The sequence below is a fragment of the Cupressus sempervirens genome, chromosome 9 (assembly GCF_028749045.1).
Source record: "Cupressus sempervirens isolate cs-2001-9-10 chromosome 9, ASM2874904v1, whole genome shotgun sequence".
NCBI lineage: Eukaryota > Viridiplantae > Streptophyta > Pinopsida > Cupressales > Cupressaceae > Cupressus > Cupressus sempervirens.
In genome coordinates, this window is record NC_143126.1 from 11,342,050 (window position 1) to 11,361,639 (window position 19,590).

General features: G+C 32.9%; 1 protein-coding gene across 1 annotated transcript in view; it reads right to left on the reverse strand.

Moving 5' to 3' along the window:
* The window catches only part of LOC149537385 (metal tolerance protein 1-like), a 181,797-nt gene extending 162,933 nt beyond the window's left edge, over positions 1–18,864 (reverse strand). The window contains exon 1 of the mRNA XM_089802322.1: positions 18,630–18,864. Within this exon, the coding sequence (XP_089658448.1) occupies positions 18,630–18,864 (235 nt within the window). The remainder of the gene's footprint in view (positions 1–18,629) is intronic.
* Positions 18,865–19,590: the final 726 nt, after the last annotated feature.

The following is a 19,590-nucleotide window of genomic DNA, read 5'->3' on the forward strand; positions in this document are numbered from 1 at the left end:
AAAATATTTGATACCAATTGTTGGAAATATAAGAGGAGTAACTAAGAGGGGAGGGGTGAATCAGTTACTACAAAAATAAATCCTAGATCCCTTAGATGTTAGTACAAAATAATTTTTTCAAAACTTGATTCTATTGAAGCTCATAAAACAAAGAAATGTTGTAACTCAATAAACACTATAGTTGCTCAATAACTACTTAGCATGAAAATCTTAAGATGTTATATGTGATTATCATTACTTTAACTTAGTTGCTAGCATAGAAAAGAAATAGCATAAACACATTAGACACCAAGATTTAACGCGAAAATCTAATTTTAGGAAAACCACCAATTGCAACTAGTTACTATTTTCACTCTTATGAAGTGAGCCTTGTTAGGAGCTAACCTTGTTAAAGGTTACAAAACACACCGTTAGGTGTGACCTTGTTAGAGGATTTAATCACCCTGTTAGGAGTGGCATTGTTAGAGGTCTTCAAACAATTCAAAACAAGTACCACCTTGTTAGAGGATTTACAAATAGCTATTAACCTAACTCTATTAAGAGATTTAGATCACTACTACAATGGTTAGAAAGTAACAATGACATGACCTAATTTGGATGCAACTAAATTGTTGATTATAGATCTCAATTCTGGCTTGTATACTTGATCCTTCGTGATTGAATATATCTTTTCAACTCCACAAGGATATTCTACTTATCCTTCTAATTTGCTTCCTCTTTTCACCATCAAATCTTCAATACATTCACATATCCATCTTCTTGCTTCTAATCCTCAACTTGACCTTTTATCTATATCTTTCATATTGTCAAGTCAGCTCAAATACAACTTGCAATAACTAATATTCATCTTCTCTATCAGCTAGAACCAACAATCAAATCAATTGAACTTAATATGCCAAAATAAGATAATCCTTCGTTAGTCGACCCTACTTAGTAAACACTAACTCAAAAATGATTTTCCCATGTTAAACAAGTTAACTCGGTTAACATTGCATACTTACATAGATTCTTTGGTAATCGAGTGAGCTCAGTTAGCACTAGTTTCATCCAACATTTTCTTCATCAACCGAGTGAGCTCAGTTAATGCTCATCTTCCAAAAACTTTCTTTAGATGCCTAAGTGAACTTAGTAGACACTGCCTTTTGCACTAGACAAACTCTAGAATGTTTGGTAAATACAAAAAACTATATTTACTACCCGAGTGAGCTCCACATACACTGATTGATAATGATATGACGTTTTGTGTAACATCAAAGACAATACACAATTAATCATTTATATTCAATAGGGTTCCAAAGAAAATAACAAAGATAGGGTAACAAGAAGTTTAAGCAAATGACTTGAAAAGTAAATTCCTAAAGGACATAAGCTACGGAAACAACATGTCAATGAATTAAGCCTTTGAAAAGATCCGTAGGTAACCAATGAAAATAGGAGCAGTGCTTCCTTAATTCCACTAATGCAATCATTGATGGGAATTTAGTAATCATAAGATGTTTCACTTTTTCTCAAATCAAAAGGCCATGGAAAGTACGCTCATGCAAGGCAAAAGGCTATGCAGGAACAATAGGGTGATCTCTTCTTGAACTTGGTATGTCAACAAAAATTATAAACACATGGCAAACAAAAAAATTAAAAGATTACTCAATCAAATCAACACAACAAAACCATTGGCTCCATTATTATCATGAACAAGAATCCACAAAAATAAAACACTCAGGCACGAATAGCTACACTCTCAATAAGAGCACCAATAGCATATATTATAGCATTAAAATAATGGCCTAGAATACATATTACATTCCTAAATTTATAAGAAATATTCTCCTCTATTTTTGTTGAGAGTGAGAGATCTCTTTATGAAAACATTTTCTTCTAAACTAATAAAACAAATCTATTTATGTACAAGTAGGACTCTATCCTTATTTATATCATTAAATGGATGCATGAGCCTATGCATGTCTTAAAACAAAGAAATCATGAGAAAATAAGAAGAATAAATCCATTAGATGATGTGGGAGTTTCTGGAGGGTCCAAAATTAGAAGCTCAATGTTCACTAGATGTTTGTAGGAGTTAAATTGTTCCTTCACTTTTTGCCTATTGTTTCTGGAGGGTTGCATCTGGAAAATATAAAGCTACATATTTTTCCTTCACTTTTTGCCTATAGTTTCCCACCTCAATGTAAGTCTCTACAAAATCTAGTAATGCCTCTTCAGTCTTAAATGCCTATCTAATGTCATCATTAGTGGAAGTTTCTTTAAAAGTCTTCTAAAACTATTCAACAACTACTTCTACAATCATCAATTTATCCCTTGAATCATCTTCAAAAATGTCTAAGCAAGCATCATTGTAATGTCTCTTCACCTCCAAAATTTGCTCTTGGGTTTGATCCTTAAGCTTATGAATATTTGTATGTAATGTTTCCATTACTTTATTACTATCTGCAATCTTCTCTATCTAGTCATCTATTTTGTCTAACCTGTCTATTGTATATACATCCATCAATATTTGATACCTTTGACCCTTTATGGACTATAAGATTTGCAGGTCTTTACCCCAGGTATGTACTTCATCCATTACCCCAAAATCCTAGTTTAATATAGCAACCAACTTTTCTAAATTATTATGCATATCTTCAAAACTCTCTCACTATTGCTAACAAGCCTTCAAAAATGGATCAAGTTGTATAATCTCCTTATCACTCTTCTCAAGTGTCACATTTAGAGTCTCTTTGGGATTTTCAAGATCCAATGGACCAACTAATTCATTTAGATATCCCCTTCGGATCACATTCTGCTTTCGAAGAGTTATCAATTCAGTCTCATCCTATTCTAACTACCTAAACACTTCTTTGATTCCCATTGTAACCATCAATTTGGTAGTATCCACAGTGGGTTTTCCAAGCATGACCTCACTGATTTGATAATATTTTGGAGTCAAATCCTTAATGTCTACATGTAGAGGAGGGATAGCAATGTGGGAAAACAAGTCCTAATTTTGATCACTCATTACAAAGGCCAGTTTTTGTGCATCTCCTATACGTGACTCAAGCTTCTTAAGAGCTTCAATTAATTCTCTCAATCCTTCTTCCTTAGTAGAATACTACTACTTTTTTTTCTAACCATTACTTCTTTCCTCAACCATCTTAGAGTATTTACCATCGAAGATTTTCCTTTACAAGGAGTTTGTTCTACTATACTTTTCCTTATCATTCCTCTCTAGAATCTTCTCCTTTTGTGAGAGATACACATCGAGTGTCTTTGTTTCTGTCAAATACACAGTCCTCACCTCTGTATCATGGGAAGTCTATTGAGGCTCCTCACATATTTTCCCTTCCTTTGACACTTCATCGGTGAGTATTTTTTGTGGCTCTTGTTCCTGTTTAGGTTGCACCTATTCTTCATTACCCAAAGGGAGAGAAGTAGCTGAACCTTTATCCACACAAGATAAATCTTGACTTGATGATGGTGGAGCACTTAAGGGTCCTAGTGATTAAGGTGGTGATTAACTCCAATCCTCTAGTGGAGGTTGATTTGTCGAAGTATCCCTTATCTTATCACTTACTAACTCAGTGTCTACTAGCATGAAATCAAATTCTAGCATTTGAAAGACATCAGCCCCTCCATCCTCCTACTCATCAATCCATTGTTGCAACTCATCCTCTGAAGCTTTAGATTGAATAGGCTATGTGGGAATGGATGGTAGTGTAAAAGTGGATCTTCTTCTCCATTCTAACTTTGTAGCCCTCGCAAGCTAAGTCCTCTGACTCAAGGGAAGGTTATCTTCTTTGTCTTCATCATCCTCTTCTTCCTCTTCTAGAATAACTTCAAGAACTGATGTAAAAAGAATAACCTTTCTTATTACCTTTTGTCTCCTTTTAACTAAATTTTTGATCTTTCTTCCTTTGGGAGTTGATGGGTAGGCTTGTACCTCTTGTTTAGGGGAAGATACTTCTTTTATTTCTACTTTAGCTCCTCCTTGCCCTTGTTGTGGTAGTGGCACTTGAGGATTATCCTGAGTCTATGTGACTTCTACATTCTCTTCTCCTTATATTCTCTATCCCATGTTCTAATGCTTGAGTTGTTCCTTCTTCTAGCTCAACTTGTTGGGGCAAAGTTCTTTTCCTCTTGCCCTTACCCTTCGAAGCCCTATAGTATCCAACTTCTCTATCAAGTTGGTGCACTATTTTTGGCCTTATTGGGGACTGAGCCATGAATGTGCGCACTGTCACTTTTCCTCCTCTACCTTTGACTAGGCAAGTTGTAGCTTGGAAAACCACAATTTGAGGAATTTAATCCATCTTGAATGGTCTTTTGATCAATTCCTTGGTCAATTGGATGACATGCCTTGCCTTATTATTATAATCTAAATTTTCCTCTTTATCAATTTCTACATTCATGATAGGTTGATCAAAAAACTTATCTCTATTGTATAACAGATCTAGGACCTCTTCAGTATCTTGTTCTACCATCTTTAAAGGGATCTTTATCTTCAAAGCACTGCCTACAGAATAGAGAGTCATCCTCCAATAATTCCTTATACAAATTTTGTAGTCATCCATTATATTCATCCAATGATCCTCTATGGCATCTTCATGTTGGAAATGTTTCCCCACTAAGTACTACACTCTACCAATGTTATCAAAGAAGGGACAAGGAGAGTTATATTCATCCAAGGGATATTGATCCCACTCAGACTCAAAAGTTAGAATATCTTTTTTTTGAACCACACTAAATGGTCCTATAGTAATGGGCCATAGCAAGGTTTTCTTGTGTTTCTTTCTAGACAAGAGTTTTTGTGCAATTTCCAACAATATGAGCTTGTTACACAGATACCTAGGAAGCTTCTTGGAATTGATAGTCATTCCTCGTACCCTCAAATAAGTGAATGTCTTAAATTGGATGTAGTAGGCGCCAATTTCTATGATCTTTACCGCTACCTCATCTAACATCCTTTTCGCATAATCTTCTTCAATGAACCAAATGATTGTGAAAATGAAGGCATCATTCACCATTATGTATTCTTTATTGTGCCCTAAAAGCTTTTTCTTCACCAACTAGGGGTATACTATATAAGGCCATGCATTTGCATCTTGTATGTTGCCCCTTTTGAATAATCCTGGATAGTATGTTGCCCTTGTAGCTAACAAGTACACCAAATAGGACATCATATAGAACTTTTGATTGTTTTTTACTACCACCAGTTGCTCATCCAAATTCTCACTAAGAATCAAAGCCCAATCAATTGGCATATTCACTATTCTGATGGTCTTAATGACGTGTACCATCCATATATTCAAGTGACCCAATGTTGGTAACCCCATGACTCTACTCAAAAGTATTATAGAATATCTGATATCATCTTTCATATAGCCCCTTGTCATGTCCACTTTACCTACTTTTCATCCAAGAGGAGTCTTATTGATAATATACGAGGATTGGATGATTTTTGATGCTTCTTATCCATGTTCTCTGTACCACCTTTCTACCTGATGATATGTCAATCTGATATACTGATCTACTCTAGGAAGATGGAATACCTTCTTTATGTTCTTAGGTCTCAAATCTAAAAATGATCTCTCCAATTATACTTTTCACAACCCTTTCTTCTAAGACATAGTTCTCTACCAATGCCATGATCAATTCTGAAGACTGAACTGATACAGGGTGTGACACTGTATTGACTAGCCCTAATCTGATAAGAGAAGATATCATTGGAGATTTCTCAGTGGGTTTGTTGCATAAAACTAGGAATGTGTTCAGGTCGATATGGCCAAGCCCAGTGTCCCAGATCTCCAAATATTCATCCTACAAGCTTGACTTTGCAAGAACACCTTGAAATTTGAAAATGACTAGTTTTGAGGCCATCTTTACATTGAGGGAAAATGAGAAGGAAGCCATTTCATATGCCAAAAACAAAAGTTCATTAGTTTGGAAGATTAAAAAACTTAATTAAGACAAACCCTAATTATGACAAAAACACAATCCAAAAGCCCTAATTCTTAAAACTGCTAAAAAACACTGAAAAACTTATTTTCTAACCCTGAAAGACAACATATTAGTGCACATGGCACACCTTGTGGGCGTGCTAGGTGCACTTTACCCAAACACAAACTCCATTAAGGGTGTGCTAGGTGCGTGCCCTTATGTCACAAAGGTAAATGCAGTCTAGGTGAGTGCCCTTATGAGCTAGCAAACATGTGGATTCAATGAAGTCTAGGTAAAACAAATTACCTTTTGTGATATTGCTATCAGGATTTAACTATGTGAGTTTGAGTCAAACTCATTGACCCATGTTTCATGAGTAGCGATTCAACACGAATCCATCTCTCATGAGAATAAATGGAACATTTAGTGCTCATTGGATCTAGGTGATGTTGACAGGGGTGAAGCACCGGGACTTCTCGAGAGGTCACCCATCCCAGTACTACTCTAGCATGAGTGCACTTAACTACGAAGTTTCCTCCATGGTTAAACCCAAAGCTTGCAACCCCATTTGCAACCTTTTGCTTTTACATAATAGTTTTCATCATTTCCAAATCTAACATTCCCCCCATCATGGTGTTCCAAGTGCTCAAATTTGAATTTATCACTAGTCATGTGGTGAGAACAACCACAATCAATAATCCTTGTGTCATTCTTTCTAATATGAGAAATTAGGGCCATTTTATCATTTAGTTCATTTGATTCATCTTTAATAGCAATGTAAACCATTTCATCTTCATCACTACTATCAAAGCCTTTAGCCATGTAACAAGACTTCTTATCTTTATCCTTGTAGTCTTTTTAGCATGAAATATTTCTTACCTTTTTACTTGTCATGCTTCTTTTCTTCTTTGTCTTCTATATTTGGACACCTTGTAGCAATGTGACCAACTTCTTCACAAGAAAAACATACTAGAGGTATTTTACCTTTGTACTTTCCTTTGCCTTTAGGGAATCTTATTGTAAGCAGGGTTTTAATGACTTCAAGGTCATCATCAGAATTATCTTCATCTTCATTGTTAGACTTTTAGCTTTTAGATTTTCCACCTTTCTTTCTGAATGATAGGTTAGCTTGAAATGCAAACTCAATGCTACTAGAATTAGGAACATAGTTATCAAAGTTATCTAACTCAAAGGTTGTCAACCTTCCCACTAGTGTATCCAAAGTTATATCATTTTTAGGATCACATCTCATCTCTTGAATAGCTAAAATTCTAATTGCATAAATATAAAGAAGAGTTTTGAGTACCTTGTTGAAAATTGTCACATCATCTATTTTCCCTCCTGAGGCTCTGATTGCACTCACACTTGCTTTGATTCTTTCATTGTATTGTGCAATGTTTTCATCTTCTCTTATCTTCATTTGATCAAATTCACCTCTTACACTTTCTATCTTAGCTCTCCTCACATTGTCATCTCCTCTATAAATATCTTTCAACTTGTTCCACATTTCATGAGCAGTAGGACAATCTTTGACTTCATCAAATTTAGCATAATTGAGAGTAGAGGCAATGCCAATCATCATTATGTTGTGATTCTTCTTTTTCACAATTTGATCCACAAATAAAGGTCCCATACGTGCCACATATTTGTTCTCTAGATATGTTAGGCATGTGTATCCAATGGTTGCCAAATGTAGCTTCATGAGTTCCTATCATGCTTGGATGTTATCTTTATTCAGCTTAAGAATCTCCCTTCTGTAAGACATCATGATCTTTAGCTTAGGTCCTTGAAACCTTTTTGCAAGCACTAAATGCTCTGATACCAATTGTTGGAAATAGATAGGAGTAACTAAGATGGTGAACCAGTTACTACAAAAACAAATCCAAAGTATATTTTAAGATGTCAACACAATATAAAACCAAATCATGTTGTAACTCAATTAACATTGAATATTCTGTTGTAAGTCGGTTAACACTAAATATATTACTGTCACTTGGTTAGCATAGATAATTAGATCTTAAGATATTAATGTGATTAGCATTTATTAACTTAGTTGCAGAAGCATAAAGGAAATAACATGAACACAAGTAACCCAAGATTTAACGTGGAAACCCAATTTGGGAAATCTACCAATTGCAACTAGTTACTATTTTTTAGCCTTCTAAAGAGAGCCTTGTTAGGAACCAACCCTATTAAAGGTTAAAAATGACACTTTTAGGTGTGACCCTATTAGAGGATTTAATTCACGCTATTAGGAGTGGCCTTGTTAGAGGTATTTAGACACTTCAATCTAGAAATGTCACCTTGTTAGAGGATTTGCTAAATTGTTATTAAACTAACTCTGTTAAGAGATTTAATTTGCTGCTACAATTGTTAGAAAGTAACAATGACTTGACCTGATCAAAATGTTCTTTGCAGCTCGATCAACTCGGATACTCTACCTCTTTTTAGATATCGTTCAAATTTGCTTCCTTAATTTGTCTTCTTCAATTTCTTACTTCAATCATCCTCTTGACCTTTCATTTATATTATTCACCTTATCAATTTAGCTTGAATGCTCTTTTAACCAATCAAATATTATCCCTTAAGTCACCTTTTATTAACCCATAAATTTATTAGAATCAATATGTTGATAGTCAGCTTTAATACAGAATTGAGTACTCGGTCAACGCATAAAATCCCTTCGTTAACTAACCCAACTTGGTTAGAATAGGATATTTAACATTAACCAACCGAACTCGATCAATACTAACTTCATGCCAACTTTACTTTGGTAACCAAGTGAACTCGATCAATATTGGATCTACTTCATTAACTAGCTGAGCTTGGTCAATATTGTCTCTAAGCTTGGTTATCATTGAATGCTCGAAATACACTGAAAACTACCTTTGATGCCCAAGTGGGCTTGGCTATCACTAACTGCTCGGTAAAGACTTGACATTTTGTGTAACATCAAAGACAACATACAATTGAATAATTGTTTTCAACAATCTCCCTCTTTGGCATTGATGGCAACACAACATGTCATAATATAAAGAAATTCTAGAGAAAAACAAAAGTAAGGATAATATCCTTAGTTTCATTCTAATTCTCATCCATGAGAACTCCGTCTAACATCAATATCATTGAGCAATAACAGTAACGGTGCTATTGCATTTTAACAATGATATAGTAATCCTATAACAATAATAATTTATATTCTATTTGAAGTATTGATTTGAATTACAAGCAAATACTTATATTGATATTATTGTCACTATTACTATGGTAATTATAATAATGATAATAATATGACAAGTATCCTTATGGAATATTGTTGCTATTATCTTGGGAGGTGATATAAAATAATTTCACTAAGAAGTGACTCTACTCATGTTGCTTCAGAAATAACTCTAATCATGGCAATGTCAGTTGCATGGTATTTATTCATCTTAAAACGAACTCAATTCTTCAACTTGTCCTCTCTTGTACAAGGAGGAAAAAAGTCCCCTTTTTTTTCTGTTGTGTTGAAGTGATGTTAATGCTTGGTCTATATTAGTATAGATTGACTGCCTTTGTATCCAACTTAGACTTTTTTTTATGTGGATTGAACATTCACATATTCTCTCAAAAGCTTAAAGAATTTGTTTGGATCTTTCACATTATGATTCTGGTTACAATTTTTGGTCTCAAGTTATTCACCCACACCCCCCCCTTATCTCCTATCATCTTGTCTTGCAATTAGGCCTAGTCACTCAAATCTACCATTTTGTCCCCAACCTAACTAACATTCATTATTTTCCATCTTTATTGCTTGAAATGCAATTATTTGAATTGTTAATTGGCTTTGAATATCACTTCAATGTACCTATTGCACCTTACTAAGGTGTGATTGATAGTATATTATAAGTATAATACTAAATATAAATGAAAACATGTGTTGATATTCACAAAAAAGCTAACAATTACTTTCTATTATTAATAATTCACATGATTAAAATACTTCTAATTAACCTAATTATTAGAGATGAATTCAAATGAAATATATAAATTTAATAAAAACCCAGCTACATAGGAAAAATTATATTTTATACTTAAAAGACATTTCTATACTAAACAAGAGCTCTAAGAGAGCTCGAGTCCCTACCTTTTGCTACTGGTAAGCTTTTATACAAAACATGAACATAGCAAGAATATTGCAATGTGTTTCATTTATTTAAACCACATTTATAGCAAAGAAGGTGTGTGTTGCAAAATGAGAAAAAATGTAATTAGAGAAATTATTTGGTATGTAAAGGAAATAATTAACAATGAGGTATGTGTATGAGTGGGAAATTGAACATAACTAAAATATTAAAGTGAAAAATAGAATAAGATAAATGTATCACAATTTTTTAATTGAAAACTAAAGAGAGTCTTAAAGTGATTTGAAAGTCTACCAACCTTGTATGTTATATTAAAACATGTCAAAAGTCTAGATTGAGATAAAAACGGATTCAATGAAATGACTTTAGCAAATGCATTTTATGTCATTTTATAAATACTTATAATCTTTCACTCAAATAAGGTCTTCAACTTCATCTTTTGAACATCATATTTTGAAGAAAAAAAGCAAGGATATATTAGCTCAATTTCTTTATATTTTACAATAAAATATTGAGATATTAATTATATCACCGTCAAATTTAACTTCTATATAAATGAAATGAATCATACAATATTTTTTTATTGATTAATAAAGAGTATCATACATTCATAATGATATAATACTAAAATTATAATGAATATTCAAAAGGAAAAGAAAATGACTATTATAATTATGATCTTCTTTGAATAATAAAAACATTAATAAATATTATTAGTCTGGTCCTCAATCTTAGTAAAGTTCCAATATACATTGCCTTGTAGTGTCAATATTCTTTGGACGACACCAGTTGGCCTTTCTTCCTTCCATACGAATGCTGAAAGCTCCCATGGGGAAACCCTTCCCTTCTCTAGACAATTCACAAGTTGATAGTGAGGGACTAATAATGTCCATTATGTACTAGAAAAGCATTCAAGACGGCTCATATTGTAAGAAAATCATATTCAACCTTTAGAAGAGATAGTCCAAAAAGTTCGAGATAGGTCAAAATCACCATTATTATTATTATAAATATAAAGAACTAATTACAAAACAATGAAATAAGTATATTGCATGTGAATCCCATACATTAACTATTTCTTTAAAGGCTTGGTCAATGACAGAGTCATTGGCCAATATTATATGATGTCTAGTGAAGCACAATTAAAATATAGATAGATAACATTATTCTCTAATGTCTTTCCAAAGTTTTTGAATAAGTTGAAGCTTGACTTTTTTCCAGTGGGCCTAATAAAATGTTGACAACAAAGCAAGGAATCCTTCAAATCCACAAAAGTCATGAAGATGCACATGCTTCCATCAATCTCAAAGTCAAAAGTTAAAGAGGCCATGGAAGTCTTACTACAATTAACAATAGAGTTAGGGAAATACTCTTGTCCCTTTGGAACCAAACTAATGTTTTAATAATGTTATTTATTATCTTATTTGAGTGTGATAATCTCCCTATAAACTTATTTATTTATAACTTTTTAGGCATGTGATAATGTCTTTATAAATTTACTTATTTATTTTATAGATTTGGTAGGTTTCCCATTGAAGAAAGTTAAAAAAATTGAGCATATGACCGACACCCAATGTGGCTAGATTTTGTACCTCATTTGGATTGGTTGGTTCAATGTACCACTTGTTTCCTTGTCTTTTTCGATCCTCCTATTTTTCAGTACTTCAATTTCAAAGTTATGCCTATGCTTTCTCCTCAAAAGATTCGTTACTTCACATAAGTACAAAGCTCTTTGGATCACATTGTGAAAGAATTGTGAATGTCCCCACATGTTGATTGGTTGGTTTGTTAGGTTGCTATTATAAAAAGAACAACTTTTGATGAATAACTTTCTATTAGATGCTTCACCCATTTCCCCACTTCCCTCAAAAGAAGTTAAATTTGAATTAAATTACAATTACAAGGATATTTGATGTTTAGATTGGATGGTTGGTATTGTTTGTTTTGTAGTGTATATTTTAAATATATTTGATGTTTAGATTGGTTGGTTGGTATTCTTTGTTTTGTAGTGCATATTTTAATTTTTAATTTGTAGGAGTTGTATAATCTACATATAACACCAATCTCTCTAATTTCCATTATGAAACAGCATTCTTAGGCAATTTTTGTTTGTGTGTAGTCCTCTGTTTATAGAGAGAGTGGATCATTTCCAAAATGGGATAGATTTGATCAACTCCACGGCTAACAAAATGGAAGGTTATCCAAACATCTCAATGGTTAATTATGAAATGTAGGATTATGTGTTGATAACTATGGTCAATGGTCAATTTAATAAGCAAGATTTTTTAAATTAGTATCTTCTATTTATTGAATATAATATTGGGTGTTTTAATTGATCATGTGCCCTAAACCTATTAGCTCCTCTCAAGGTAAACTATTGTGTAGGTATACGCATTTAGATATAGATATAGATACAATACAAATATAAATATAGATCTATCTATAGTAAATGTGTGAGAATTCAATATGTATTTTTTAAAGATTTTTTTGAAGATTTCATATAATCACCACAAAAGTTAAAGGATTGACAATATATAAAATGAAAGACTTCAATATTCATGTGAAGAATCAAGTGACTTCTAAGATATCTATTCATTGTAGGCATTTACTTTGATTTAGAATTATTTTCTATTAAAAAATGTGCAAATGTTTTGTTTTTCCAAAATGAGTGTTATTATTTTGTCACTTATATTAGACAATGAATAAAATAGTAAGATTGTAACTTTTAACATTTATCACACAATATATAAAAAAATAATGTACAATATTATTTTAAGAAAATGTGAGTAGAATGTAGGATTATGCTTATTTTTTCTTCTAGTGTTTTAAAAAAACTTTTTTCATTTTTATACTTTATTTTTATATTCTTTGCTTAGTCTGTTAAAAATTTTACTGTTGATCACAATTGGATTTATTTTAAAACTGTAGAAAGAATTTGTTTTTGAGATATAATTATACAAAAAATAAAAATAAAAGAAATTATTTATAAGTGTAATATTTAATAATAGAAAATGATTGTAATATGAATCTAAACTAATTAAGTGAATTAGATATAGAAATGTGTGGTCACAAATAATAAATAATAAATGAGAAGAACTGGAATAATGAATGGTTATTATTTTTTTATGGGTAAAAGATTTGTTTCCCCTATTTTATTAATATTATAAATTTTACAATTTTGTTTTCCCCCATTCAAAGTGCAGGCACCAGAGGAAAAAGTATGGGGAAGAAAACCCTTGGTATAGCATGGGACCAAGGTCCTGTATCAATTAGTACATTTGCCCTCATGGGGTCTTTAGAAGGCATCCCTTCTATATACAAAAATGATAATTGATCCCTTGTATCGGCTTATATGAAGGTTTCCCTCCTTTAAATAGGTTTACTTTAACATTACATAATTACAAAATTACATTCATGCAATTCCCCTTTTATTTTTTGGGCTCTTCAAGGCAGTTCCTCGCAAAAAAAAATTCCTTCCTTTTTATCCTTTTAGTCTTTTCTTTGTCATGTTTGCACACATAAACAAGACTGCACATTTTGCAAAGAAGTTGTCATAATTTGATCAAAGACATCAATCCATAGCTCCATAATATACAAAAAAAAAAGTGAATGTTTAAGTTTACTCTCCTTTATGAAAGATTTTAATCAACCAATGCTCCATGGCATTTGGAAAAAAGCATGCTTACTCAAATTTAAACCAAAAATCTGATTGGAAACACCATTCATAGCCTAAATAATTAAGAATTTATTTAGCCCATATAACTACCCCATAATGAGATTAATATCATAAAAACTAAAAATGATCATGAGTAGACTAATATTTCATTATCTTGTAGATTCTTTAGACATCTAATTTGTTTCTTAAAAACTTGTTATTAAAAAACTTTATTAAATTTCATTATATACCCATAAGTTATTTAAAATATTAAGTAAAAATCTAGAGTTTAAATTTTAGCTAGATCAAGTTGGACTAACATTCCCCTGCCTATAATACTATCCTGAGTGACACGCAAGTATACATATTTACATCTAAGAGTGAAAAATTGGGGCCCAAACAAAGTCAATGTAATATCTAGATAACTTTTACTAGGTCCCATTAGATTAATCAACTATAGTATCATGCCAAAGATTAAGCAAAAAAGGGCATATCTTTGTCTTCAAAAGTATTCAAGATAGCAGATGATGTCAATATCTTCCTCCACTTCAAGCATATCATCTCCTTCCATATGCTTACAACCTAACATAGGTAGCATAGTGACTCTCTTCTTACTTGATTTACTCAAATTAGGAAAGATGAACACAGGTTTATTATAGTCACTTAGATCCAAATTGGGAGAGATGAGACAACCAGAAGAATTGAGGTAACTTTCAAGCCAACAATGATCCAGTTCATAGATAATGACATGTCATAGAAGTAGAAACTGAATGTTTCTCTCCGTCTTGGGCTAAACACTTTCAAATTGGTCAGAATAGAATGATGGTTGGTCTTTGCAAACTGCATACTACCATTGGGGGCATACTAAATATAGCCTCACTTTGAGAAGATGTTAGAATCTTCTCGATCTTCCTAAAGGAATAAATAAGACTATGTCGAGCTAATGATGGGACCTATTATAAGGCAGATGCATGGATATGGGTGACAATTATGAACAAAAAGATGATAAAGGTTAATATAATAATTATGGCATATGTTTCTCAAAAATACTTTAGTTAGTGCTACCTCCATTTCCTAAAATGATCAAATAGTATAATCTATGGTTCTATCCTAGATCATGGTCAGATTGATGCTCTATTATAGAACCATGATAATGTTTGATGATGTCATGACCTAGTTCAAACGTCCTTTATACTTTTGGTGAGTTTTAATTTTGAGTCTGTCTTTGTTAATAGCAAGTTTCTTGGTCCCTATATTATTGAATTTATTGAAATTAAAAAATAGATATAATTAGTTGAATAACAGCCATATAGACAAGCCTAACCTAAGGTAAACTTAATGTTAGATTTTGATTCCCATATTACACCTAAATGAATAATCGGCCTATTCGTTGAGGATGCATCCTAAAGGTGGAATGATCTTGGAGCTTATCCCATAAACCTCCTAATTGGCTAGTGCATAAGTTAACTTATTGCCTTCTATGTATCTTTGTTTAAACTCAATATTTGTAAAGTGTGATACTAGTAGTTTGGTTCATTCTAATATTGAGTTTGATTTCCAATTTGGAGTATCACTCATCCTTGATGCATTTTTTATTAGTTGAGAGTCACCTTCCATAATTAATTTTTTGATTTCGAGATCGCCTCTTGTTGCACCATCAAAGTTTAATTTATGTCACCCTACTCTTGGGGCTTCCCATTTACATTTATGTCTTTTTAGAATGCTACTCTTACCTCCTATGTCATATTGTGGGGGAATAATTAAACCCATTAATATTTTTTGGATATCTATGTTCCATAGTGAGAAAAATCCTCCTTCGATATGATTAGTATTTCTCAGTCTATTAATTAGGGTTTCTACTATGTTTTCTTCAATCTTGTTTAGTAGGGATTCTATTGACCTCCTTTCATCCTAGAATAACCTTTAATTAGAGTCCTTCCATAGTTCCCAATAAATTATTGAAGGTTTAATTACCCATATATCCTTTTACAAACCAAACGTTGTTGTTATGCGGAACCTAATCAGACTCAGAAGTTAATTTCTCCCTAATTCATTTTACGTGGTTTCCCCTCAGATTATTCTATAGGGGTTTGGGGACAGCACCCCAAAGATAAGGTCTTAGGGTGAAGCCATAGGCTCACTCAAATGACTTAATTATTGTAAAAGGCAATGGCTACTATTTTTCTATTGGACGACTTATTCTATCCCCAATTTTGTAAGTGGCAAAAAACTAGTATAAAATGGTTTAGGGTTAGGGACTTCATAATGTATGATGATTTTGTAGCTTCTTGTGGTGGTATTGAGTTGTAAGGGATTGCAGATTGTAATCAAGTTGTAAACATTAGATAATAAGAATATTGGACTTGGTGTTTGGTGGGCGTAGCCTAGGGATTAGGTGAACCACATTTTGGTCTCCTTAGTCTTAACATACATCATCCTTACTAGCCATTGCTATAATAGATCTTTAACATTATTACGGAAAGCATTTGTCAAATTTAATTTATGAAAAAATTGTTTCCAAGATGTAGATGTATAGAAGAAATTTAAGAGGATGTGATCTATTATTTTGATTCCTGTTCACAAAGAGCACATCTTGATGCTCCCTCAAACATTCATTTTAGAACCATTATATTTTTAAGATGTGTTTTTACATTGTTTCTCATGAAAAGCTACTCACTTTTGGCAAGCATACCTTGTGCTAGGAAAGTTATAGCGAATAATCAATTTTTTGATGGTTAAGGAGTTTGGTAGCTTGTTTGTATCCTTCTTTCACCTTATATTTACCATCATTAGAGCCACAATAAATAATTTTATCATCTTTTTCTTTTAATGTGAAGTTTATGCTCTTGGGAGTCTCAATGTATGTTTTATTTTGGTCTTCCATTATATTTATACCATCCAAAGACCTCCATCTTCATCCCATAGTTGGAGGCATATCGTCAATTTTGATATAGTGTCATAGTTTATCTCCCCGTTCTTGTTTTAATTTAAGTTATATGTCAAATTCAATATGTGCATGTTGTAAGGGAGCATAACATGCCCATGAATCTTCCAAGAAGAGAACTTTATTCATATTTCCTATATTCCATGTTAGATTTGTTTTAACTAATTCCTTGAAAAATAATATAAAATATCATATCCTAGAGTTGTTAGGGTGGTTATCACATCTAAAGATGTTTATGTGTTCAACATTGACGTAGTATAAGGCCAAAGAATCCCCAAAGGAGATGTCCTAGCCCCTAGGAAATAACCACACAATGGAATATAAAATAATAACATGATGATTTAGATCTATAATAACATCAATTCTCATAATAGAACCATCAGATTTACATCCAACATGTCTGGTTGTAAGGCCTTTCGAGTTATGGCCAAATACAAAGCAATTACACTAGTAATTTTGCAAGACCTCGCAAGATCTAACTACTAGCTAGTCTAGATCCACAATTTGATAGAAAACCCTAAGAAGAATCTAAACTTGTGCTCTTAAGTAAACAAGAAATCTTCTTTTTCTCCAAGCCACACTTATCTACTAGCTCTGCTACACTTCACTCCTTCTCCGTTACTCCATCTTCTCGATGCAGGATGATAATATTTCAAGACTCCACAAGACCCTCTACTTATACCCAATGAAGCCACAAGTCGGCCTAGAAAGTTACAAATTAAACATGCCACAAGTTAGTATGCAACAAATATAAAATATAAAATGTCTTAGTAATCTTACAACACCCATTAAGTGTAGCTAGGATAAAGATCAAAGGGCCAAATAAGTCCACACACATCTTTAGATCAATCCACATCATGATCATACACTAGGTGCATTAAATATACCAAGTTAACTGAAATTTTTTGTAGGAATACCAATCAGCATGCTAAATTACCAAGCATCAACAAAACTCCAAATATTGTTGAGAAAAAATACATATCAAACCATGTAGTATAAGTCGAGCAACATAATATAAGCCAAGAAAAACACATGTCAAGAAATGAAAAATAAGTTCAGCAACATAATGTATGCTAAGCTCCTTCAGAGATTGAGCCCCTCAGCCAATACTACAACAAAGAACTACTCAATAGTGATTGAGCATCAACCATCCTATGAGCAAGTTCTCTAACTCCAATGTCAAAACAACTCCAACATGTAGGATTGCCAACTTCTCCACAATACTCCTGCATCAGACACCCCACGTGCAAAAAGATGATCTTAGAGACTACAAGGACATCTTGTGGGATTCAGCATATAGATCCCAAATTGGTTCTTCACATACATATCCTCCCAATCTTTAAATTGTACACTCTTCCCTTTATTCCACTTCTTCCAATCCTTTCCAACAACAATCACATGGTTTCTCTGCTTTTGCGTAGCCTTTCTTGGTGTATCATAGGTATGTTTTCCACGCTTATCTCTAACCCTCTCAAAATCCTTTACCTTGTTTCTTATACTATCCAATCTAAAAATCAATAAGACAATACTCCTTCACTTCAAAATCATGTTCATCTTGTAGCCAACCAATCCTATAAGCACAAGAACAAATCACTCTCTTCAAACCAAGCTTCTAAACCATCTCCTTAGAAACAAGGTTATTAGTACTACCATCATCCACAATCACATTGTAGATTTTACTAGCATACTTAAAACAAGTCCTAAACAAATTTCTCCTTTGACAAGGTTCCCATACCCTTTTACCAAGCACTACTCACCAAGCCAACAAGTTCTCTTCTTCCCTCTAAAGTTCATTGACTGAGTGATCAACTTCATCCACCATAGTAGCTCTTGTGTCACTAGCCTTCTAGGAAAATTCATAAGCTCTATGTCCCTCTTCACCACAATAAAAATAATTACCCTTAAAGGAAACCTCACTTGTTCTCTTCCCTAGCTCGACAGGTTTTATTTCATTATCTGCAATCTATTTATCCTTTACCGAGTGATCCCACTTTTCCTTTCCATGGTAAATACCTTGATTTCTCATCTTCAAAATCTGCAGCCTTCAAAGCATACAAATAAGCATCCTCAATTGAAGTAACATTCAGCATACCAATCTCATCATGAATATTGAATCTCAAACCATTAATGTACCAAGACACCTTTTCTTTAGACAATTCTTTATGCGGAGACCAAATTGTCAACTTATAGAACTCCTTAATGTAATCCTTCATAGTCATATCCTTCTATTTCAGATTCTGACATCTCTTGAATAATACAAGTTCATGATTAGTAAGAATGAACTTAGCCTTCAACTTTGTCACCATCAATCTCCAATGAGTGATCTTCAATTCACCTTCTTCTTATCTATCTCTTTGTAATTCCTTTGACCAAAGAGAAACATGTCCTTTTAACTCAATATGTTCAAACCTCACTCTGAGAAAATCTCCAATATTGTCTAACTCAAAGTATTCTTCTCTCTTGCTAATCCAATCAATTAGGTCTTTAGGATTCAAAGTACTTGAGAAATTAGAAACATCCATCTTGTGCTTCAACTTTAACCAAGTGTTAGATCGATTTAGATGACCAACTTGATCTTCCATAGATCTCTCCACATGATTGGTTTTGTCTTCATCACTAGATCTAGCAACTTCAAAGTCCTTTGGAGCTTCCTCACAACTATTTTCAACACCCACATTCCTAGGTAAACTAGAAATAGCTCTCATGATCTCATTCTTCATCAATTCCATCTCAGATCTAAAATCAAATCTCACCTTATATAAAATCCTAGTCTCCACAACATCACAAAGATCATAAATAACTCTAGGGTCCAATCTTCTCGAAGGCATCTGTAACACCCCACTGAGGGATCCAAAAGAATTAACCTAAAGTTTTACTAAGTTTGCCAAACATTTTTTTTTTTTAACAAGAAGAATAACATACACATCAAACATAAAGTA